General features: G+C 39.7%; 1 protein-coding gene across 1 annotated transcript in view; it reads right to left on the minus strand.

Annotated features, from left to right (window-relative positions):
* Positions 1-12,667: 12,667 nt before the first annotated feature.
* The window catches only part of PUDP (pseudouridine 5'-phosphatase), a 455,017-nt gene continuing 441,232 nt past the window's right edge, over positions 12,668-26,452 (minus strand). The window contains exon 4 of the mRNA XM_069761573.1: positions 12,668-15,403. Within this exon, the coding sequence (XP_069617674.1) occupies positions 15,227-15,403 (177 nt within the window). The 3' untranslated portion in view covers positions 12,668-15,226. The remainder of the gene's footprint in view (positions 15,404-26,452) is intronic.

Consider the following 26,452-nt stretch of genomic DNA (forward strand, 5'->3'; position numbering starts at 1 on the left):
TCACCTGAGGAGCGAGGTTTCAAGGCAAGAAACAATTCACAATTATTTTTGAAATTCAAGAACTTCGATCTATCACCAAAAAACAAATCAGGAATTGGAATCCTAGGCTCTGACATCGGATTCTGAACCACAAAATCTTGAATGTTTTGTACCCTTGTAGTGAGATTATCCATCCAAGAGGACAGACCTTGAATGTCCATGTTTACACCTGTGTCCTGAACCACCCAGAGGTAAAGGGGAAAAGAGAGACAAAACACACTGCAAAGAAAAAAAATGGTCTCAGAACTTCTCTTATCCCTCTATTGAGATGCATTAGTACTTTGGGCCACCTGTACTGTTATGACCTGGTGGTCAGGACAATAATGGACCTGGTGGTTAAGAGCACACGGAATGACCTGATAGCTACTGATAATAAGGGACGAGCTCTGGGACGTGGGAACTCTGCTGACCGCAATCCCTAATCCTATCACACACACTAGAAATAGCCGTGGATTGCGCCTAACGCTCCCTATGCAACTCGGCACAGCGTAAGGAACTAGCTAGCCCTGAAGATAGAAAAATAAAGCCTACCTTGCCTCAGAGAAATTCCCCAAAGGAAAAGGCAGCCCCCCACATATAATGACTGTGAGTAAAGATGAAAATACAAACACAGAGATGAAATAGATTTAGCAAAGTGAGGCCCGACTTACTGAACAGACTGAGGATAGGAAAGGTTGCTTTGCGGTCAGCACAAAAACCTACAAAAAGACCACGCAGAGGGCGCAAAAAGACCCTCCGCACCGACTCACGGTGCGGAGGCGCTCCCTCTGCGTCCCAGAGCTTCCAGCAAGCAAGACAACAATAAACATAGCAAGCTGGACAGAAAAATAGCAAACCAAAGAAAATACAAGCAGGAACTTAGCTACTGCTGGGAAGAATCACAAGAATGATCCAGGAGTGAACAAGACCAATACTGGAACATTGACAGGTGGCATGGAGCAAAGATCTAAGTGGAGTTAAATAGAGCAGCCAGCTAACGAATTAACCTCGTCACCTGTGGAAGGAAACTCAGAAACACCCACCAGAGGAAGTCCATGGACAGAACCAGCCGAAGTACCATTCATGACCACAGGAGGGAGCCCGACAACAGAATTCACAACAGTATATCAAATGACGAGAGTCACAATTTATACATTTATCTATAACGTATTCTTTATTATTTAGTGGTATTATGGATTTCTTGTCTTCACCATAGGGCTACAGTTTTTACTGCATTTAAAAAATTCTTTCTGTGTCAACCATGTCTTATTTGCAATTTTTCCGATGTATAAACTAGGGAAAAGCATGTTTCCCAGTGAGTTTCTTCTTTTATCAACTACCCTATATCCAATTTCTAGGATGCTATTTAATTTTTCATACCGATATAAAATAGGAATAAAAAAATGTTTTTCAAGAGAGTTATATTTAAATAATTTCCTACCATTATATATCTTTCAAAATCCTATGATCTGGCCTACTTGTCTTGGATAGTTAGGAAGAATATAATATAAAGTCCTACAAACTCCGTAAAATTTTATATATTATGAACATGCAACCTATCTGCCTCCCCAAGTCCTTTTTAGCAGCCATTAAACACCTCATCTACCTCTATATATGGAAATATAAAAAAGTACACATAAACTTCTTCCTACCCTAAAGTGTTAGGGGGCTAGGTCTAACAGATCTCCATGCATAATACAAAGAAATCTAGGTAGTTAAAAATATTTAATTCACTGAAAGATGCAAACAAATCAGATTTAGAACTTTTCCTAGTGGGTAAACACTCATTCCAAAATATCTGGACCCACAATCCCCTTCCAATAGAAATCAAAGAAGTTAGTGTTATCTCCACGACTCTGATAATTAAACAGACTCTAGATAAGACAATAACACTTCTTCAGCCTTAGCCCCCATTAGTCTCATACCATTTTTCTTAGACCCCAATTATAAGGACAATTACAATCTGTGGTCTCATGTTACCAATTATAATATTTTGCAATTCTTATCTAATTAGGTCCAAATGAAAAAACTCTTGGTTGAATGAATCCACGAAACATCCTAATAATTTTCTTCAACAAATCCACATCGCTTATACCCTTAATCAATTTAAACTCAAATTTTCGTCCATACTAAAGTTGTCCTGGCGGAATCTATGATCAAAACTTCCCTCGCCCTTTGCTAAAGAGACCTAAAAAATATACAACTATTTAATCTCTTCAATTTCCATATAAGCCAACCTACTTGTTCTGAAAGAAAAAAAGCACTAAAGAATAAACTAAATGAATGTGAAGTAAAAAGAATCCTACTTAATTCACATGGCTTTTCTTGATGTTCTCTTCTACAGGAACATTTTTATAAAATACTCTCCCATTGGTATAGGACCCCTGAATTCCTTCATCATCTGCGGCTTTCTGACTCTGACTTGTGTTAGAGATGTGAAATGCAAAGTGAAAATTTAACTTACATATTTTGTTTCAGCCCAATCATACAGCTTTTCTAGGCAGAAATCAGCAAAACCTTATTTGACTTAGATTTAATTACAAGTAATCTGAAACCCTGAAGTCCTACTGTCTTGACCCTCCAAGAACTTTAAAACAAAAAAATGATCTTGTCTTTTGGTATGTGTTGCCAAACATCTCATTTCTATTCACTGGAAACAAACCACTCCCTCAACCCACTCAGAATGGGTAACCAAGACTCGATTGATCTTCAGACTTGAAGAATTATTTTGGGATGGTGAAATTGGAATATTAGCAGGAAATTGGTATTTCCTAATTTTGAAGCATTTGCACAGTGAACAGTTGACAATTATATGTATGACCAGGAGAACCTTTTTCACTCCCAGCAAAATCATCATTTCATTCTCTGTGTGGTCAATATACAGGGCAGAACAGAAAGAGAAAAATTGTCTGAAAGTGCAAAGTTGTTGACAATTAATAAACTAAATGTATTTGACTTCCATGACTTCAATCTTCTCTACCAAAATTATATTTTTTTTCCAAAATTTCTCAAACGGTTTTAAGGAAATTTTTAGGGAATAGAAGAATCCTGGATGTGTATAAACAGAAAGATAGTGAGGAAACACTTAGCTAACATAAATGAATTCAAGTCTCCAGGTCCAGATGAATTGCACCCCAGAGTACTGAAGGAGATAGCAGAAGAAATTTTTGAACCACTCTCCATAATCTTTGAAAATTCTTGGAGAACAGGAGAAGTCCCAGAAGACTGGAGAAGAGCAAATGTTGTTCCTATCTTAAAAAAAGGGGAAGAAGGTGGACCCAGGGAACTATAGGCAGGTGAGCCTGACGTCTATACCAGGAAAGATCTTTGAATAAATTATTAAACAACATGTATGGTCCCTAAGGACCTGACATTAGCACCCAATTATCAAGCGTTTTGCCCCTATGTTTGTTATCATGGACAGACTGTAGGCAAACTTTAAATGAGATACATCTACTTACTCCATTTAGATGAGCCTCTATTTTAGCCCCTATTTACCTTGGTTGTATGGCTTGAGCGCGTACTGCTCATGCGCTGCCTCTCGCTCTGGGGAAAGGCGCTCAGTACGCCTGTCACGTCATCATGATTACGGGTCTGATCACATGATTGGGCCAGGTGACATGATGATGCGCGCCTTGAGTGCCGCTCCCCTCTACACGACACAACATGGCGGGGATGCGCCGCACACAGCTGCTTATAATTTGGGAAGATACCTCCAGTAAATAAGATGGCCAGTTATACCACTTACTTACCTCCTGATGAAACTGCAGAGGCAGAGAAACGCGCATCGAGGTGCAGCACTGAGTCACACATCTTAAGTCAGCATGGCTACAGGTATACTATGATGATTTCATGATGCCTTTGTATTTGAATATAATTACGGGTTAGGTGCAATTGTTATTCACATTGGAACCGTTACACTTGATTTATAACTCTGTTGTGATATACATGCACTTTATCCCAAAATAATGTGATTTATATAGCCATTATAGGATTAATTGAGAATTGAGATATTATACTATATGCAGTTGTTAGCTATTCTGATGATTGTTTTTAACAATTATGGGCCTACTATAGAATGTGAGTGGAATAGCCATTATATATATCGATGTGTGACTATCTATTTCTGCAAATTATCTAGATAGTCTATGGATGGGTAATACCATCTGATGTGTACTCATATTTTTGATATGTGGTTAATGGTGTTATTGTAACATGTCATTTTATCTTATGATAATGTAAGCAAAGGTTGTTATATTGGAAAATTATTGCTTCGTTTTCTCTATTGGTACGTGATCTTTGGTGAAGGTATTCCTCTTAGATTAGTACATGGTGTTCTCTTTAAGTGCATGCCTAATTATATCTGTTTTTTCAGATGCCTAAAATACAGAGTACATAGATTTTAGAAAGCATGACAAAAATTGGATCCCACAATTAGGATCCTTATTTGATAATGAGGTTGTTGCAGAAACTGAAAGTTGTGACATTAAGGACTTAAAGCTTAATATTAAAGATCTACTTAAAAAACATACTAATTTGTGGTGGAATAAGGTGGCCCTGGAGAATTATCTCCAAAAGGATATTGTCCCGAGGGGATTAAGGATTCAAATCTATCCGACATTGGAAACTAGTGACTCCACTTTTACTAACAAGTGGGAAGAGGCCCTAACAAAGTGCTCACGCACCCTATTAGAACTATTGATTGGCTCTGATTGCAAAGCATTAGAAGGTGTGGAGAGTGAGATAGATACTTTGAAGAACAAAATTCAATCAACTTTGACAGCTGAGGAGTGTGCAAAGTTTGATGAACATTTGGAGGTTGATCTTACCAAATGGGAAAAAGAAATACAAGCAACTAAGGTCCACAAATTTCAATGAGACCTGAAGGACTACTCGTCAAATAGAGTGTATAGGTGGCAATATAAAAAATCACAATCTAAACCAACATCATGCTGCTCATCAATTACGTCAATACTATCGGAGGAACCATGTGGAGAACTTTTTTTAGGAAAACGGAGTGGGGGAGGAGAGGGAAACAGAGCAGATCAACACCCCCTCCTACACAGATCCGTAACTTCGCTTCCTTCCATACGCACATGAACTTATCACAAAAAAACAGAACAGGAAGATACGCTAAATATGAAGGTAAAAAATCTAACTAATAAATTACCATCTCCTGCACAAACTCGGGTGCTGAAAAAGGGCCTCACATTTGCACCATCTGCTAAATTCAATTATTTTACGATGGTTAAAGATAGTGTACTGTTTGCTAGAAAATTAACATTTAAAAAATATTTTGTGAACCAATCTAAAAATATCTTTCCCACTAATATAGAACAACAAGCTCTGGCTGTTTTGTAGGCTTTATTTGCTGAGCAAGCCTCACCTGATGATCTATGCTTCCCTACATATCTACATGCCTAGTCACAACATTTCCCCCTTCAGGTATTTGTGCTAATATTGATATCTTTATGAAACTTGTCAAAAAAGATTTATTATTACTTCCGGAAGACAGAACTTCCTTTAACTTAACTACTGCTGAAAATAGAGCTATTCAAGAATTATGTAATATGAAACATGAGGTTATTAAACCAGCAGACAAGGGGGGGGGATGTTGTGATCTGGCCATGTGCTATGTATGAACAGGAGGTTTTTCAACAACTCAATAATAAACAGTGCTATAGGAAATTGGGTGGCAATCCACTTATTATATGTAAAATGGAATTAGACACTGTCTTACAACAAGCACAACAGGAGGGTATTATTACAAGTAGAATGTTGGAAGGGCTAATGACAGATACACCCATAGTTCCAACATTCTACTTGCTACCCAAAATACACAAAGATACTGTGGACCCACCCCGGGTCACCCTATAGTCTCTGGGATTAGGGGCATGAACGAGGGTATGTTAGGTCTCGAGTTCCCGCTTCTGCACAGGGGGAATCTCGAGCCATCTCCGCTGCGGTCTCCCATTCTTATCCAGCCACAGTGGAGTCTGCTCAGCAGGGACGTCGGTCCCAGCGTCTTGCTCAGTCTCACGCTGTACAGAGAGTTACTGCTGCTTCTTCAGCTTCTGCCATTAAAGTCAGTGCTGGTCAGCAGCGAGCGGACTTCTCTGGGACTAAGTCCTTGCCTGCACACACTGAGCATGCCCAGGGCAAGATCTCCCGTTGGAGATCGAGGGTCATGTGCTCAGGCTCTGCAGCACATTCCATTGGTCCTCTTGGCAGGTCTTGGAAGGGCAAAGTTTCTGTGGCCACTTCCTGTGCTGCAACTATATAAACTGCGCATGACCGCACGGCCATGCGCTAGTGTACAATTGTTAATGTGTGTATGTTGTGAGTGCAAGTCGTCCTTGGATACCCCTACCTTATTGAATGTCTGTTCGCGGAAGGTGTATGGTTGCTATCTAGCGCCCGACTTAGCCTACAGCACTAATCACACATTACAGCGTCCAGTTGCTGTGACCGCCAGTACGGCGCCGTGCACTTCCTCTGTGCTTTCCTTACCCAAGCCTGGGTGGTTAGTGGCGTTCGTCAGTGCGGCACCGCATGCACTCTTGTGCCTTAAAATCGTTATTTAGTTTCCTTACACACCCAGTTGCGGTGTTATGCCAGCAAGGGTCTAATCGGACTTCAATCCTAGTTGGGGTTGAGTTCGCTGACTACTTGCTCGTGCTCTATGTGCAGTACCGCGGTCCTGTGACGCAACAGGATCGCTTCCTTCACGTTGGGTGAAGTTTAACCCACGTGTGTATACTTATGAGTACCGCCATATAGTCCGTCGTTACTTGGCAGCAGGTTCCATCTCTGCACGGTGGACCCCGGGCTGCGAACGCACCATACTCTATCTGTCTTAATATTTGGTGCGTTACGCTAGCCCTAACAGGGTATTTGTCAATTTATAGATTTCTATTTGCAACACTGTGTTGAAACTTTGCCATCTTTTATAAAAGATACCACAGATATTTTGACATGTCTAAACAACATACAATTGGAACAAGATGTGTTCCTAGTAGTTTGTGATGTTGAATCACTGTAAACGTCGATTCGTCATGACCATGGGATTACAGCATCGAGGTCCTTCCTGGAGATGACAAATTTGGATGGTGATCTTGTTAACTTTATTACAGATCTTTTGGAATTTGCTTCGACCCACAATTTTTTTACATTTAAGGAAAGATTTTTCCTACAGCTCCAGGGAGCAGCGATGGGGGCGACTTGTGTGCCCTCATATGCTAATTTGTTCCTGGGGCTGTGGGAGAGAGAAGTGGTCTATGAAATGGGGGACTTTGCTGCCGTGATCTTATGGTCCAGATATATCAACTTTTTATATAGCAAGGCTCGGAAACATCATTGAATTCATTTATTGATAAATTAAATAACCAATATAACATCAAACTCGCTTGCAAATATAGCAAAGATAAAGTGGAATTTCTTGATATGTGGCTAGAGGTGGATGCAAATAGGTGCATCACAACAGATGTTTTTCGCAAAAGTACTGCAACAAGTACCCTCCTGCATGCTTCCTCGGCACATCACCCTCAGACGACTAGGGCGATACCGGTGGGACAATTTCTGCGTATGAAACAAATTTGTTCTGAAGATAGCAAATTTCAAAATCAAGCAAGGGTTCTCACTAAAAACCTCCAACAGTGGGGGTACAATCATAAATATACGTAATAGCTGTAGGAGAGCTGTCAGCACCCCTAGGAGCCAATGTTTGGTACAAAAAAGGAAACTAGAACAGGAACAACCAGTAAGGCTCATTACTACATTTAATTCTAGGTGGACAGATTTAATGGATATATTGAGGAAACATTGGTCCATCTTGAGAGCAGATGAAGATCTATGCAGATATTTACCTGCAAATCCATCTGTTACACGGAGGCGTTCAAAAAATCTCAAAGATCTACTTACACATAGTCACTATGTGGCACCACAAAAGTCCTTCTTCTCTGATCAAGCAGGTCCAGCATAGGGCAGTTTCAAATGTGGAGATTGTTCTGCATGTCAATGTATTGAAAGATCATTTACATTTGACAATAGCGATGCTACTAGAACATACACAATTACACACCATGTCTCTTGCAGTACTGATATGGTTGTGTATTATGCCTACTGTCCTTGTAGACTAATATATATAGGGATGACAACAAGACAATTGAAGGTGAAGATCCTTGAACATGCAAGGGATATAAAAAACCCAGCAACGGCACAGGATCAAGCAATTTTAAAAACTATGACAAGACACTTCCGAACTCAACACAATAGTAATCCAAAATAGCTCAAAGTTAAAGGCATAGATAGGGTTCAACTGGGTGTTCGGGGTGGGGACTATAAAAGGGAATTATTAAAAAGAGAAAAAAGTGGATGGTCTGCCTTGATACCGTTACCCCAAAAGGCCTTAACGAGTCATTAAGCTTCAAGCCTTTATTCGAAGAGTAAGCATGCAATATAATATTGTTTTAAACAAATTTTTCTATAATTGTTTTTTCTGTGTTCTCTTTTTTGTGTAGTTATTTTATATACTATCATATGTTTTTTCTATATTTTATAGTTTAGTGTTTTCTGAGTATGCCAAAACACTTAATGGACTTCTCAACTACACAGTATCTAGACATGGAGGATTATATTCATTGCAGCTGAGTAAACATATAGCCCGAGCATCAGGACGGAGCTCAATATGGCAAACTTTATACGAGGCAATCTATTGGACTTATGTCATCAAGATCAGCTCTATTGGATGTATTTGTGTAATTCCCCCATAATACATTACTGTATACTTATAGGTTTAATGGTTTATATATATGGAGTCAAGCTTATTTTATGTTGCTTGTAGTGTTAGTATAGCTTGGAATCATATGTCCATGCATTATGTGAGTTTCTATGTTATTGATGCTACCTCTTTTGAAACATGAGCTTGTATAGCTATTGGGGTGAGAGTGTTAGGAAAGGGTATTAACCCTGCTGTTCTGTTGGTCAAAAATGACCGACTTTGAACTTCAATATTCTTTAAAATATTCAAGATGCGGCTCTGAAACCCGTGGCCGACCGACCCATCCTCATTTAAGTCAATCAACCACAAGTTTCAGAACCGCATCTTGAACACCCCAAAAAATACCAAAGTTCAAAATAGGTCTCCCCAGACCGAACAGAACAGCAGGGTTAAGATAAATGTATACTACTGATTCTTTTTGGTCCCTAAGGACCTGACAATAGCACCCAATTATCAAGCATTTTGCCTCTATGTTTGTTATCATGGACGGACTGTAGGCAAACTTTAAATGAGATACATCTACTTACTCCATTTAGATGAGCCTCTATTTTAGCCCGTATTTACCTGGGTTGTTTGGCTTGAGCACATACTGCTCATGCACTGCCTCTCGCTGCGGGGAAAGGCGCTCAGTACCGGCATCGTGTCATCATGGTTATGGGTCCCATCACATGATTGGGTCATGTGACATGATGACGCGTGCCTTGAGCGCCGCTCCCCTCTACATGATGCAACATGGTGGGGACGCACCACACACGGCTGCTTACCATTTGGGAAGATACCTCCAGTATATAAGATGGCCAGTTACTTACCTCCTGACGAAACTGCAGAGGCAGTGAAACATGCGTCGAGGTGCAGCACTGAGTCACACCTCTTAAGTCATCATAACTACAGGTATACTATGATGATTTCATGATGCCTTTATATTTGAATATAATTACGGGTTAGGTGCAATAGTTATTCACATTAGAACCGTTACACTTGATTTATAACTCTGTTGTGATATACACACACTTTATCCTAATATAATGTCATTTATATAGCCAGAATAGAGTTAATAATTGAGATATTATAGTATATGCAGTTGTTAGCTATTCTGATGATTGTTATTAACAACTGTGGGCCTACTATAGAATGTGAGTGGAATGGCCGTGATATATATCGATGTGTGACTATCTTTCTATTTCTGCAAATTATCTAAATAGTCTATGGATGGGTAATGCCATCTGATGTGTACTCATATTTTTCATTGTGGTTAATGGTGTTATTGTAATCCTATGATAATGAAAATAAAGGTTGTTATATTCGAAAATTATTCCTTCGCTTTCTCTATTGGTACATGATCTTTGGTGAAGGTATTCCTATTAGATTAGTACATCAGGTGTTCTCTTCAAGTGCAAACATGTATGTAAGTACCTGGATAAGAATGAAGTGATTAAACAGAGTTAGCATGGGTTTGCAACTAATATGTCATGTCAGACTAACTTAATTTCCTTCTATGACAGAATCACTGACTGGGTGGATCAGAGAAATGCTGCAGAGATAGTATACCTTGACTTCAGCAAAGCATTTGACAAAGAATCTCACACAATCCTTACTGAAAAAATGACTATGGAATGGGCAAGGCAACTGTTAGGTGGATTCATAACTGGATTAGTAAACGGACCCAAAGAGTGGTCATAAATGGCTGCACATCCAGTTGGAAGGTCTCCAGTGGGGTACCACAGGGCTCTATCCTGGGCCCTGTATTGTTCAACATCTTTATCAATGATTTAGATGAAGGAATTGAGGGTAAACTGATTACATTTTCTGATGACACATAGCTAGGAGGGATAGCTAATACTAGAGAAGAGAGAGAGGATTTAAAAAGATATAAATAAACTGGAGCAGTGGACAGCAACTAACAGAATGATTTTTAACAGGGAAAAATGCAAAGTACTACACCTGGGCAATAAAAATGAAAAAAGCATATGCAGAATGGGAGGAATAGGGCTAAGCAACAGCACATGTGAAAAAGACTTGGGTATACTAATAGATCACAGATTGAACATAAGTCAACAGTGTGATGCAGCAGCAAAAAGGCAAATACAATTCTGGGATGTATTGACAGAAGCATGCAGTCAAGATCACGTGAAGTCATTATTGCCCTCTACTTCTCTTTGGTCAGACCTCATCTGGAATACTATGCCCAGTTTTGGGCACCACATTTAAAAAAAATACATCAACATACTGGAGCAGAGAAGAGCAACTAGAATGGTGACTGGTCTGCAAACCATGTCCTATGAGGAACATTTCCAGGATTTGGGAATGTTTAGCTTGCAAAAAAGAAGACTGAGAGGAGACTTAATAGCTGTCTACAAATATCTCAAGGGCTGTCTGTCACATTGCAGAAGGAGCATCTTTATTCTCATTTGCACAAGGAAATACTAGAAGCAATGGGATGAAACTGAATGGGAGGAGACACAGATTAGAAAAAAACTTTTTGACAGTTAGGCTGATCAATGAGTGGAACAAGCTGCCATGAGAAGTGGTAAGTTCTCCTTCAACGGAAGTCTTCAAACAGACCAATACCTGGTTTAAAAACAACAGTATCACTGTGCTTGATTGGCCAGCAAACTTGTCTGAATTTAACCCCTTAGATAATCTATAGGGTATTGTCAAGAGGAAGATGAGAGACACCAGACCCAACAATGCAGACAAGCTGAAGGCTGCTATCAAAGCAACCTGGGCTTCCATAACATCTCAGCAGTGCCACTGACTGATCACATCCATACCACGCCACATTGATGAAGTAATTGATGCAAAAGGAATCCCAACCAAGTATTGAGTGAATTTATTGAACATAAATTTCAGTAGATCAACATTTCGGAAGATAAAATCATTCTTTCAAGCTGGTGTTATGAAGTATTCTAATTTACTGAGATAATGACTTTTGGGTTTTCATTGGCTGTAAGCCATAATCATCAAAATTAACAGAAATAAACACTTGAAATACATCACTTTGTTTGTATTGATTTTATATACGAGTTTCACTTTTTGCATTGAAGAACTGAAATAAATTACCTTTTTAATGATATTCTAATTTTGTGAGATGCACCTGTATATACATAACTGGAAATAACCTCCAAAGAGTCTACTTGTAGTTCTTTTGAACATAGGAAGCCTTATCTCCACAGGCACAAAGTCTCATCTCGGAACCACTGATCTAGACTTCATGTCTGCCGTCCAGCACATAACCTATTTTAATTACCTATTCACGAAAGGAGAGCATAGGTGAATAGTGGTTGGAAGAAAGTGTTAAGGTACCATCACAAATAACGATATCGTTAACGATATCGTTGCTTTTTGTGACGTAGCAACGATATCGTTAATGAAATCGTTATGTGTGACAGCGACCAACGATCAGGCCCCTGCTGGGAGATCGTTGGTCGCTGGGGAAAGTCCAGAACTTTATTTTGTCGCTGGATCTCCCGCTGACATCGCTGAATCGGCGTGTGTGACGCCGATCCAGAGATGTCTTCACTGGTAACCAGAATAAACATCGGGTTACTAAGCGCAGGGCCGCGCTTAGTAACCCGATGTTTACCCTGGTTACCGTTGTAAATGTAAAAAAACAAACACTACATACATACATTCCCGGTGTCTGGTCATGTCCCTCGCCTTCAGCTTCCCGCACTGACTGTGAGTGCCGGCAGGCCGTAAAGTACAGCACAGCGGTGACGTCACCGCTGTACTTTCCGGCCGGCGCTCAGTCAGTGCGGGAAGCTGAATGCGAGGGACATGACCAGACACCGGGAATGTAAGTATGTAGTGTTTGTTTTTTTACATTTACAACGGTAACCAGGGTAAACATCGGGTTACTAAGCACGGCCCTGCGCTTAGTAACCCGATGTTTACCCTGGTTATCGGGGACTTCAGGATCGTTGGTTGCTGGAGAACTGTCTGTGTGACAGCTTTCCAGCGACCAAACAGCGACGCTGCAGCGATCGACATCGTTGTCGGTATCGCTGCAGCGTCGCTTAGTGTGACGGTAGCTTTATCCCTTTTCTCGAATCCCAAGACATAATTAAAGGGAATCTGTCACCTCATTTTTCGCATATAAGCTGTGGCCAGCGCCATTAGGGGCTTATCTACAGCATTATGTAATGCTGTAGATAAGCCACGATGTAACCTGAAAGATAAGAAAAACAAGTTAGATTTTCCTCACCCAGGGGTGGTCCAGTGTGGTCAGGGTCCGATGGGCGTCGCAGGTCCGGGGCCGGCGCTTCCCATCTTCATGTGACGACGTCCTCTTCCTTGCTTCTGTCACAGCTCCTACACAGGCGTAATTCTTTGCCCTGTTGAGGGCAGAGCAAAGTACTGTGGTGTTCAGGCACCGGGAAAGGTCAGGGGGGCCCAGCGCCTGCGCACTGTAGGACTTTACGCTGCCCTCAACAGAGCAAATCAGTTTTCTTATCTTTCTTATCTTTCAGGTTACATCGGGGGCTTATCTACAGAATTACAGAATGCTACAGATAAACCCCTAATGGCGCTGGCCACAGCTTTTATGCGAAAAATGCAGTGACAGATTCCCTTTAAGCCATGCTTCAATGTTGAATATGAGAGTGACAAATCTCCTTCCAAGAGACTCTTTTGATATTGGTCCCATTTTACCATTACATCAATGACACCACCCATTGAAAATGCCACACCATATTCAGTTTCCATCATTTGCTTATAAAGAACAGAAATTCTACGTCTTCTCAGTTCTTCCACAAAATAGATCATTTTTATACTGTTTATACAATTTAGATGAAAAGTCTGATACTGCAGTGTGTTGTTAAATATGCTATTGGTTACCTCTGCTTACCATATGTTTTCCAAAACCAGATTGGTTGAAGCTATTAGTATATCAAAAAGGCTGTCTTTGCATTACAAATTCAAAACATTTTCACTTGACACTAAGGTGAACGCAAAGTGTTTTATGCATATTTTTCACACAATTAGACATTTTTTTTTGCAAATCCAATTTTTGGAGAAAATTCAGCTAAGTCAGCAAATTTGAATTAGCCACAACTTGAATTTCAAAAGATCCATTCACCACTACCAAATACAGCTATGCTGCATATTTAAAATAAAACTATGATTTTTTGTATCCGCCATGGAACCTGTATTTTAGCCACTGGTAAGTATCACTATATTCAGTGATGTGCTATGATTTAGATGCCATTTCTAGTAAAGCACAAATGTGTCTATGGTATTTAATGTTTTATTTAGTTAATAACATGTAATAATATAATGTACAGATAATTTTGTAGCATTGTTATTTTTATTTTATTTATAAATGTTAATTTTACAAAAACAATGCTAATATATTTGCTTTTTATCACATTGGGGGGTTTTATTTTCAGTCTACCTTTGTACTTGTAATGTACTGGTATGTATCTGTATATCAACACATTATACATTTTGGAAATAATAAAAATTAAGAAATTAGATGGTAAAAATATATGTTTAAGGTTGTTTACTTTGTAGTTTATTACTACAAATGTTACCTCTTATACAGGTATAGACACATCTTCAAGCATCAGAAATTAATTGGACTATATCTGCTAATATTAGAGATGTGGTATAGAAAAATAAACATAGCAGTATTATGTTTATTTTGGGAAGGAGAAATTGTCCTCTTGCATCTATCCAACTTTGCTCAAAATGTCGTCAGTTTTGGACATATTGCTGAAGAAACCATTCCACCATCTTCATTAAAGAACAAAATTTCTCCTTGTGGACAGTGACATTCCAACTCTGGCTTGTCAAGGTAAGGAGGCTTATTCGCCGTGCAATGCTCCTCTGGGAAATTTAATATGCAAATTGCCTCTTCGGAGAAAAAGAGGATTTGAACTCTATAGCACCACCTGTTGGAAGTGGCGATCCTACAAGTCACAATCAACCCTTTAACGAGTCTTGCAATATGACTTACGTTAAATAGCCAAATCAGTATCTCAATTCGCCTGATTTGGCTTTTATCCTAAGTCATATTGCAAGACTCGTTAAAGAGTTGATTGTGACTTGTAGGATCGCTACTTCCAACAGGTGGCGCTATAGAGTTCAAGTCCTCTTTTTCTCTGAAGAGGCAATTTGGTCATTAAAGAACAGTATTTTTGTTCTGATCAACACAAATGCAAAATGGCCATCATGCAGCAATAACCTCCAATTTTTTTTTAAACTGGTGAAAAATTGCAAGAACAGAAGTATACATATACATATATGTATGGATCTTTTTAAAGTATGCAGGCAGTTAATTCTTATTTTACTGTATAATACATTTTTAGATATTACTTAGAAATTACATTCAGACAAAGAGATGCCATTATTTTAAACTAACTGCAGTTTGAGTGATTTTTTTATTTAATTTGACACATTGTATCCTACAACATTATTGTATTTGCAGCCCTATTCATAAGGTGGCAAACCAAAGAGTTCTGGATTAAAATCCTCCAGAGAGCTAAGGACTAATGTTGCTTTCTTTGTAAGATCTCGGTTCAAATTTTCATCAGGAACCATAATCACTTGCATGCCAGCTGCAATTCCAGCTTCAACTCCATTTGGTGCATCTTCAAAGACAAGGCACTAGGAAAAGACAAAATAAATATTGTTATAATCCTATAACAGTACATTAAAATGTTAGGACCTTGCGCACACCCAAAGAGTATTTTTATTGTCATTATGCCAGGGTTGATAATATAACTATTGTGAAGGGATTTTGACAAAAGTGGAAGAATTAGCCTGTTATCAGAAGTAAGTTGCCCATATAACTTCAATAGCTATCAAGCAAAAGGCTACTCTCCCATCATCCATAATCCCAAATTATGGCAATTGCAAAGAGAAATATGAAAAATAAAAAAAAATCTTTACCAGTAATTCTCAAAAAATGTTTAATAAATATTTAAAAAATTGCAATTACTGTAATAAATTGAGTTGTTCTGCGTTGATTTCCAAGCCTGTTAGGCTGACAAACAATGATAGTAACAGAACGATCACTGATTTGTCTATTCTGATATACAGTATCATGCCATGGGCAGCATATTCCCTGTTTTTATGGGGTCACATTCTGCTGATAGTAATGATTTATTGTAAGTATTAATGATCTGATCACCTGAATAAGCAAAATCGTTATTTTCAAATTGATTGCCAGCATCTTTACATCAATGAATAATCAGGCATGCATGTTCATAATAATGCTCATTCACTGATTATTCACTGGTGTAAAATGCATTATAATCCGTTACCAAACACCACTGACCATGACTCTTTTCATGGTTACAAAGGATCAGTTGCTAAAATGTGGCTAACATCTTTTTTTACCACTATATTATCTGATGAAAAAAAGTCAAGGGTCTTGAGGAAGGGGGTGGTTACCCCAAAATGTTGCACAGGTGTGGAGGTATTTTGTTCCTCTCTGCTGACTCTCAACGTGTAGGAGTTTGTCCTGTGGATCTACAGCAATGTCCGTAGACAGTATTTTTGCATGTTATTGGATAGAAATATTTGTAATTGAAGAATACTTTTGTTGGGTGTTTCAATCTATACAGTGGCATGTGAAAGTTAAAGATGACGCATTTCCTTTCTATTTCAGGCAAAAAGAAATATACATATATTTTCATATTTTAAATTTTTAAAACTGCAAAAAGGAAAATGGGTCAATACAAAAGTTTGGGCAACATTGGAGATTTGTGTGCTCAGATAACTTTGACCAAGGTTTCAGACTTTCATTAGTCTGTCAGGATGATGTCTTTTTCACCAAGAGCGTCAAGAGAGGCCAGGTAATGCAAATTTCCCAGCATCATAAAACCCAGCCTCCTCTAACCTTGAGCCTAAAACAGCAGCCATGGGTTCTTCATAGCAGCTGTCTAGCATTTTGAAAATGAAAATAGTGGACACCCACAAAGCAGGAGAACGCTATAAGAAAAAAGCAAAGCATTTTCAAGTTGCCCTTTCCTCAGCTTGAAATGTAATTAAGAAATGGCAATTAATTGGGACAGTGGATGTCAAGATAAGGTCTGTGCAGTAGAGAAATGTACCACAACTCCAGAGTCTGCAAAATCTTTCTGAAGGTCTTTTGCAGCCATGCTGGGGTTTTGATTTGCACCTCTAGCTATCCTGCGAGCATCTCTCACTGAAATTTTGCTAGGTCTTCCAGACCTTAAATTGACCTCTACTGTTCCTACTAATTGCCATTTCTTAACTACATTTCAAACTGCGGAAAGGGCAACTTGAAAATGCTTTGCTATCTTCTTATAGGCTTCTCCTGCTTTGTGGACCTCCACCATTTTCATTTTCAGAGAGCTAAGCAGCTGCTTAGCAGAACCCATGGCTTCTGTCTTTTGCTACAAGGTTAGAGGAGGCTAGGTTTTTAGAAGGCTGGGGAAATTGCATCACCTGGCCTTTCCTGACAATGATACTGAACAAACCATAACCGTAGCAGGCAAATTAAGGTCTGAAAACTTTGTCAAAGTTATCTGAGAACACAAATCTTCCAGGGTACCCAAACTTGTGCATTGGCCCATCTTTGTTTTTGTAATTATTAAAATGTAAAAAATTATATTTTTGTCGCCTAAAGTACAAAGGTAATGTGTCATCTTGCACATTAGGTCTTTTAGAGATCATTTCATCTCCAACTTTCTTATCTGTTGAAAATAACAGTAATTTTGACCAGAGATGCCCAATCTTTTACATGCCACTACAAGTGGTTGACTGAGAGAAGGAGTTTCTTCTAGCTCTTCTATGCAATCACAGAGTTACTATAGCAGCCTGGGACCAAATAATTTCAAAAACCTGACCTGCACATCCAAACATAGACAAAAGTGTGAACAGGTGCTGAACCCAGAGTCGCCAACTCATATATAGTTAAGTAAATAAGGCAGCACACTGCAGCGCTAAAACATGCAAACTTGAAAACACGAAATTTGAACTGCATTACTGCACTAGAAATATGAAAAATGAGAGCTTTTAGCGCATAAAAATGGCCAATTTTATGTGTACCTGGTAGCCTCTTTACGGCATCTCTCTTATACCAGGTCCTACGCTTGACCTACCTCGCTAAGAATAAACGTCTCCATCTGAATGGGTACATGTGAAACCTCTTCTTAGACTAAAATTCTCTCTCTCTGTGGAGGGGTATTGGACCTGCTGTAATTAAAACACCTGAAGCTAGGAGGCGGAGTGCACGATCAGAAGGCTAGAGAATACATTTCAAAAACCTGACCTTGGCCATTTTTATGCGCTAAAAGCTCTCATTTTTCATATTTCTAGTGCAGTAATGCAGTTCAAATTTCGTGTTTTCAAGTTTGCATGTTTTAGCGCTGCAGTGTGCTGCCTTATTTACTTAACTATATACGAGTTGGCGACTCTGGGTTCAGCACCTGTTCACACTCAGTCTATGTTTGGATGTGCAGTTCAGGTTTTTGAAATGTATTCTCTAGCCTTCTGATCGTGCACTCCGCCTCCTAGCTTCAGGTGTTTTAATTACAGCAGGTCCAATACCCCTCCACAGAGAGAGAGAATTTTAGTCTAAGAAGAGGTTTCACATGTACCCATTCAGATGGAGACGTTTATTCTCAGCGAGGTAGGTCAAGCGTAGGACCTGGTATAAGAGAGATGCCGTAAAGAGGCTACCAGGTACACATAAAATTGGCCATTTTTATGCGCTAAAAGCTCTCATTTTTCATATTTCTAGTGCAGTAATGCAGTTCAAATTTCGTGTTTTCAAGTTTGCATGTTTTAGCGCTGCAGTGTGCTGCCTTATTTACTGGGACCAAATAATGACCCCTAGAATTTCCACCTTTGCAGGTAGGGCCTGGAAGAGGTAAATGACCTATTATATTTTAATAGGTAATGCATAGTGCAATGAAATATTGCAGTACAATATAGAAATATTCAAGCAATCTCATAGTTAATTGGTAAGCTAATATTAAAAAAATGGTTTCACTTTATGTAATATGGAAGGAAAACATTATTGTCAAATGTGCTGTTATTGGTCATATCGCATTCCAAAAATTGTAATGAATTTGTATACAGCTAGAGTGTAGTGGTGGAAGTTGCATCTATCAAATATTATGGCATGTCATGCAGATATAATTACACTTTCAATATGAGATCATTTTATCTATGTTCTTTATTCAAGTTGCATAACTCATGATTTACATTCCAGTTTGTGCTGCTGTATTGTGGCCTAGATGCTGTACAGAGTCCAAATTCCATCTAAGCAGCTTCCCTCATTCTATTAGATTATATGTAAGGAACTGAGTTTATTGATATCACAGCTCTTATAGGGACACTGTCACCTGAATTTGGAGGGAACAATCTTCAGCCATGGAGGCGGGGTTTTCGGGTGTTTGATTCACCCTTTCCTTACCCGCTGGCTACAATATTGGATTGAAGTTCATTCTCTGTCCTCCGTAGTACATGCCTGCACAAGGCAATCTTGCACAGCGCAGGCATGTACTATGGAGGACAGAGAATGAACTTCAATCCAATATTGCAGCCAGCATGCAGCCAGCGGGTAAGGAAAGGGTGAATCAAAAACCCCAAAACCCCGCCTCCATGGCTGAAGATTGTTCCCTCCAAATTGAGGTGACAGTGTCCCTTTAATTACTGGTGAATTAATAGAGAATCCTTCAGTTGATTCTTCTATCTGTCATCCATCTAGATGTTCCATTCACAAAGCCCCACGCAATCACGTGGGGAGCAACGCACATCAATGACATGCATAGCACCCCACGACTGGCTGTGGTGCAACGAAAGTCAGTGACCTGAATCTTGCCCCATTTGACAACCTATGTCCAGTGAACAGAAGACCTTACTTAAAGGAAGATAAAAAACAAATAATAGGAGAGCAGATAAATGGAAAAGAGGCAGTCGGACAGTTATGGGGAGGGCCAAAAGGGAAAAAAAAGTATAACTTTTTTTAACATCATTATGGCCAACTTACTTTGCATTGATTTTACTCTATTGAATCAAATTCCCCTTTTACTTGCGGGAATCTCTCCAAAGTGAATTTTGGGAGATTTGTTCAACAATAATATCAAACACTTTATTCAACTATCTACTCATTCCTGAATTCCCGAAAATTCAGGTCACTGTGCTTCTTTATTGTTTGGTTAATATAAATGAATACAAATTACTTGAAGGTATCCTATTTCAATTATTTGATAACGCTATTCAGGAAATAGGCTTCAGAAATAGCTAAACTTCTATCACCAAGTGACTGTAGTTTTACTTGAAATTGTGTCATTATACATATATTTAAATGTCAGGTGTTTTCTTTGTTCACAATATGTACCTCTCAATGGCTCTTTTCAAATGTGTTTAGCTGGAGGCAAGCTGCCCATTGTGCTCACTGTCTGTTCATATTCATTCAAATGGCCACAGTCAAAATTGCTTGCTTCTCATGCACTTATCACAGCATTACTTCTATATTATAGTCCAATGAAAATTGCTGTAACCTGCATAATTTAGTTTTCTGTAATGCACAAAATATACTGTGATATAAATATTTTTTCTCTTCAATATGATATAGTCACAAAATGGAAAGTGAATGAAAAAAAGTTACATTTATATTTTTTCAAAGTTGGAATTTTCCATGATTGCTCAGATCCATAACCAGAATTAGAGAGGGTAATAGTGATGATAAGGAATATGAGACCACATGAGATTGTAAAGCGCCAAGCTGGTGTGCATAGTCACATTCCACAAGAATTGTTATGTCTAAAAGAAATTGTAAACTTCTGGGCATGCACTTCTGTAAGCCACTATAGCCATGGCCATTGTTAAACCACACACCCTCCACACCATTGTGAGACTTTGGTAGCAACCAGGAGATTTGTTAACTGTTCTGGGTGCATCCCTTTTATGAATAGCTTCGCCAACATTCAAAGAAAATTGGCAAATACTGTATGTTTTTAGTTACCATGCCAAACTAAGGTTACTGATCAGAAACACTTCATTTAAATATTCTGTGATAATTGTATGCTTGCCTTCTTGCTAATCTATGAGATGCATGTTTATTAAGAAGGAGACAGAATGATGAAAGCATGATTAAAGATTCATGCTCAAAAAAGAGAAAGGACAGCACCTCCAAAAATCATACAATGATCTAATGCCTCTCAGCAAAAATATATATAACTGAACATGAGGTTCTTAGTTTAACATTCTGATCAGACTGTATGAAGCCCACTGCCACATCACGGCAAACCTCATAGAGGGTCCTACTGCCCTAATGGCCTGGTGCCCCACTGCACCCATGCTGCAAGACTGACTTCTCATGACTCCTGACCGCGCTGCCCCACCAGCACAAAACCGCAGCAACAATGGCCGCCACACAGCATACACACCAAATGAAAGGAGTAATGAAACTCACTTTCCTGGAGGTGGAGGAAGGTGAGTTTCAGTGCTCCTTTAATTTTGGTTTTGGTGCTGTGTAGCGGCCATTGTTGCTGTGGCTGTGTGTCATGGTCTGGAGTCATGTGGACTCAGTCTTGCAGCATGGGTGCTGTGGGGCAACAGGCCATCTGCCTTGCTGGTGCATTGCCGCTGTGGCGGTGGTCGCCACACAGCTCCGCTCCGTTAGGGCAGTAGGACCCACTACGAGGTTTGCCGTGATGTGGCAGTGGGCTTCATACAGTCTGATCAGAATGTTAAACTTAAAAGCTCATGTTCATTTATATAAATTTTTGCCTAGCGGCTTTAGATCAACGTATGAGTTTTGAATGTGCGGTTCATGCTCATTTTTTTTCTTTTTTGCAAAGCATGATTAAAGATTCTGACTATGCAAGGTTATTCGCTAGCAGTTACTACAGATAGCCCAGTAGAGCTGCATAGAAGCTGTAGTCACTAGTGATGAGCAGACCCATGGATGCTTGGGTCCGTTGGGCTCCGACAAACATTAAAAAAGTTTGGTTGACATACCAGAATCGTAACCAAACTAGAACCCAGGCAGCCAGAACATCTGTCTGTGACAGCGCAGGAAACACCAGTTCTGATCGGCGACAAGATTGTCCCCGCCAGTGAAAGCGCTGTGGTTCCCATGCTGTCACACAGATGACAGAGTATAAGCCAGCAGATGGTCAAATTTGTCGGCTGATGAAAATACTACACTCATCATCATACAAGCTGGTCTCGATAGCAAGCATATGATGATGAGAGTATTCACCAGATGGCACCTGTGCAATAAATAAATATAAGAAAAATATGGTGTGGGGTTCCTCTATTCTTGATAATCAGCACAGGGCTTCAGCCCTCAGCTGTCAGGTTTCTATTTCCTGGTTATCAAAAACAGAAGGATCCCCATGTCATTTTTTTACTTCTTAAAAAAAAAGAGTAGTGTCCCCCCATTTTTGACAACCAGCCAAGCTAAAGCAGTCAGCTGGGAGCTGGTATTCTCAGTCTGGGAAGGGGCCATGGATATTGTCCCTCCCCAGACTAAAAATAGCAAGCTACAACTGCCCTTGAAAAGGGACAACTATTATTCTGGTGCTTTGCCAGGCTCTTCCCACTTGCCCTGATGCAGTAGCAAGTGGGATAAATGATATTGGGATTGCAATGCCAGGTGACATCAAGCCCAGGGAATAGTAATAGCGAGGTGTCTATCAGACGCCCCTATTACTAACCCCATAAGTTTAAGTTAAAAAACACACATAGAGTAAACTCCTTTATCTGAAATAAAACTTCACACCCCTCTTTATGCATTTATTGCTATCCACATAATAAAAACAGTATTTCTCACCTGTCCGCCAATAATGCATATGTCCTACGAATTGCCCAAGTTAGGTACATCTGGATGCATTGCTGAGTGGTGAGGTGAATATGAACTTCGCTCACCTTAATGACGTCACCGCTTGGCACTGAAGCAGCATCCTCACGCTCAGCTCAGTGTCTACCGGATGCAGGGATGAGCGGTCTCATCATGTCACCACTCAGCAATACATCCAGATGTTGCTGAGTTGGGCTCTCCAAGGAACATATGGATTATCGGCTGGCAGGTGAGGAATACTGTTTTTTTTATATTTTTATTTGGATATTAATAACTGGGCAAAAGAGGGTTGGGAAGTTTTTATTTCAAATTAAGGACTTTACTCTGTGTGTATTGTTTTCTATCTTAAACTAACAGGGTTAGTAATGTTGGCATCTGATAAATGCCTTTTCATTATTAACCCCTGGGCTTGATGTCATCTAACATTACAAAGCTGACATCAAGCCCAATACTATTGCCCCACTTATTACCGCACCAGTGCAAGTGGGAAGAGCCTGGCAAAACTCCAGAATTGGTGCATCTAATAGATGTATCTTTTCTGGGGTGGCTGCAGGCTGCTATCTTAAGGCTGGTGAGGGCCAATATCCATGGCCCCGTCCCAGTCAAAGACTACCAGCCCCCAGCTGTCTATTTTAACTTGGCTGGTTGTCAAAAACATTTTTTTAATTATTTAAATCAAAAAAGGCATGGGGACCCCTCTATTTTTAAGATAACGCTGACTACTGAGGGCTGCAGCCCACAGCTTTCAGCTTTACCTGTGCTGGTTATGAAACACAGAGGAGACTCAGTCTTTTTTTTCTGCATTAGAGCTTACTGTACATATATTTTCTAAATAAATAAATAAATGAAAAAAATGGCATAATTTTCCTAACCAGCTGAGAGAAAGCCAACAGCTAGGAGCTCATGTTATTATTATGGGAAGAGGCCAATATCCATGAAGCTTCCCAAGCTATCAATATCAGCTCACAGCAATCAACACTGCCTTTACTGGTTAGTAAAGGAGGGATCCCTTAAAAAAGGATAGGTTAACCCTAATATTACTGACCAGCAGAGGCTAAAAAGACAGCTACAGGCTGATATAATAGGCTGGGAAGGGGCCATGGATATTGGACCCCTCCCAGACAAAAAGACCATCCGTCAGCCGCCCCAGAAATTATGCATTAGATGCGCCAAATCTTGCACTTAACTTCAGTTCTTTACACTTGTCCTCATGCTGTGGGCAAGTGGGGGAATATTATTGGGATTGTTGGATTATTGGGATTGATATCAGATTTTTATTATCAACTGATATCAAGCACAGGGGTTAGTAATAGAGAGGCATCTATAAGACACTCAAATTACTGACCCCATAGTCAAAACTAATAAAGACACACAGAAAATTCCTGGAAAAAACAATCCCCCACCATAATCCTCTTTTGCCCATTTATTAACAGTAAAATAAAAATGAAAAAAATCACAGCATTCCTCACCTGTTTGCTGATAATCCATACTGCTGATGTCTCATGTCAATCCGGATAGTTTGGTGAGCGGTCACATCAGTGATATGGCCTCTCAGCACGCTAGCCAGCTAACATTGAGATGAGTGTGAGAATGCGGCTGCATGTGAATGGCGGAGTCATCATTAATGTTACCGCATTGGTTCACATGCTCAGGTCAGTGTATCTTGCATGCAGGGCTGAGTGGTCACATCATGCCACTACTCAGCAATGCATCAAGATGGAGGAGAGTTGGAGAATGTCATGGGACATATGGATTATCGGTGCACGGGTGGGGAATACTGTGATTTTTTATTTTTTTATAATAATTAATGAGTAAAAGAGAGTTGGGGTATGTATTTCAGTTAAAATTACTTTTTCTTGTATCTTTCTTACTTTTCATTATGGGGTTAGTAATGGGGTTGTCTTATAGATGCCTCTTAATTACTAACCTCTGGTCTTAGTGCCAGTGGACATAAAATAGTTGACATTCACCCCAAAGCTATTACCCCACTTGCCACTGCACTAGGGCAAGTGAGAGGACCTGGGTGAAGCACCAGAATTGACATGTGAAATAGATGCATCTTTTCTGGGGCAGCTGCAGGCAGCTATTTTTAGGCTGGGGAGGACCAATATCAATGGCCTCTTCCCAGTCTGAGAATACCAGCCCCCAGCTGTCTGCTTTATCTTGGCTGGTTATCAGAAATGGGTGGGGGCCATGTTGTTTTATTATTTTTTAAATAATTAAAAAATAAATGCATGGGATCCCTTTATTTTTGATCACCAGCCAAGGTTAAGCTGACAGCTGGGGGTTGCAACCCACAGCTTTACCTGTGCTGATTAGCAATAATAGAGGGGACTTTTTTTTTTTTTTACATTCAGTTTGCATGTGAATCATAGTCATGCCAATTCTTGTCATGGCTGTAATTAAACCGGAATTGCCCACACTGAAAAAAAATGTTGATTGACAAAAAATTATGGCTATATGTTATTTTATTTGTATTTATTTCTCCAGTGTCACAGCTTTATATGCTTGTAAAGTAAGCTGCGGAGACACCATCACGTGTTTCTCAACGCAAGCAATGAATAGCCAGGCCTTTCCCCGGGAAGGAACAACCACGGGAAGGGCAGCATCCAATGAAGGAAAACATCCAATAAAGGAAAACCACCTATGCCAAGCATGGTATCCATCCACAGACAGCTGTATTGGGGTTTTTGCCCCTCATCAGTGTGGAGTAGGAATCTGGCTATTAGGATCAGTGCCTAGTAAACGGCTGTGAAGGTACAGATGGTAGAGGTCATTCATCTGTACCTTCACAGCTTTATATGCTTGACAAAATTATTCTTTTAACTTTTTTGGAGGGAAGGTCACTTAAAAGCTTTAGGGATGCTAATCTGCCATCTGTCCTTTATGTGGACTGCGCAGAGTTATGCGTGAGCCTTTAAAGCAGTTAAATGAAATATTCAGCACTCAATAAAAAATCATCAGAGGTATTCATAAAGAAAATCCAGTCAACAATAAATCCAAATAATAAATCTGTCCACTTTGAGGTGCATGAACAAGCACATTAGCTTGTTTAAATAGACTTGCATTGCACCAGTATGATACCACACTTAGCTGCCTTTCCACATGAGTGCTATGCCCTGTTCCTGTATGTCAGCAGTATTGGTGCCTTTTTCACTACTTAATCATATGTACACTATATGGTGAGTAATGTTCCTATAGCTGGATCCTAAGAGGTACTCTCTTATCTTTACTTAAGATGAAATAATTTTAATTATTTGCTTCCTAGACTCTTGTATGTCTCCTTTATGTACAGTAGGCACTGTTCATAGTCACCTTGCAGCTCTAAAAAAGCAACCACAGGTGACTAATTCATGAAGCTACTTATCCTGCCCCTTTCCATTTGATTAACAGGTTTCTCTCTATACTTATGGAGAGACATGCCAATCAAGGGGAGTGAGGCTGGAAGAAGCCATTGAGCCTCTAAAACTAGTCACCAAAGCAACATGGCTCCCAGCTGGCTTTAAAATGTATGCTGTCTCTGAAACAATGCAGCACTTCAGAAAAAAACAAAGCAGCTTGAAATATTCATGTCTTACTCTGATTTAAGCTTCCAATAGATTAGGCTGCATGAATACACTTTCAGTTCTTTTTGAATTCCTATCCTATAGAAATTGTCTCTTCAGAGAAGAAGAGGACTAGAACTCTAGTGCCACCTATTGGAAGTAGCAATCCTAACATTCAATGTCGACCCTTTAACGAGCCTTCTCATAGGACTTAGGATAATAGCCCAACCAGAATCTCAATTTGCAGACACTGTGTTTCGGGGTACTGCCCTTTGTCAGTGCAAAGTGGAGATCTGGTTTGGCTGATTGAGAGGCGTCTGACCA

Source organism: Ranitomeya imitator, chromosome 3, assembly GCF_032444005.1.
Source record: "Ranitomeya imitator isolate aRanImi1 chromosome 3, aRanImi1.pri, whole genome shotgun sequence".
In the NCBI taxonomy this organism is placed as follows: Eukaryota; Metazoa; Chordata; class Amphibia; order Anura; family Dendrobatidae; genus Ranitomeya; species Ranitomeya imitator.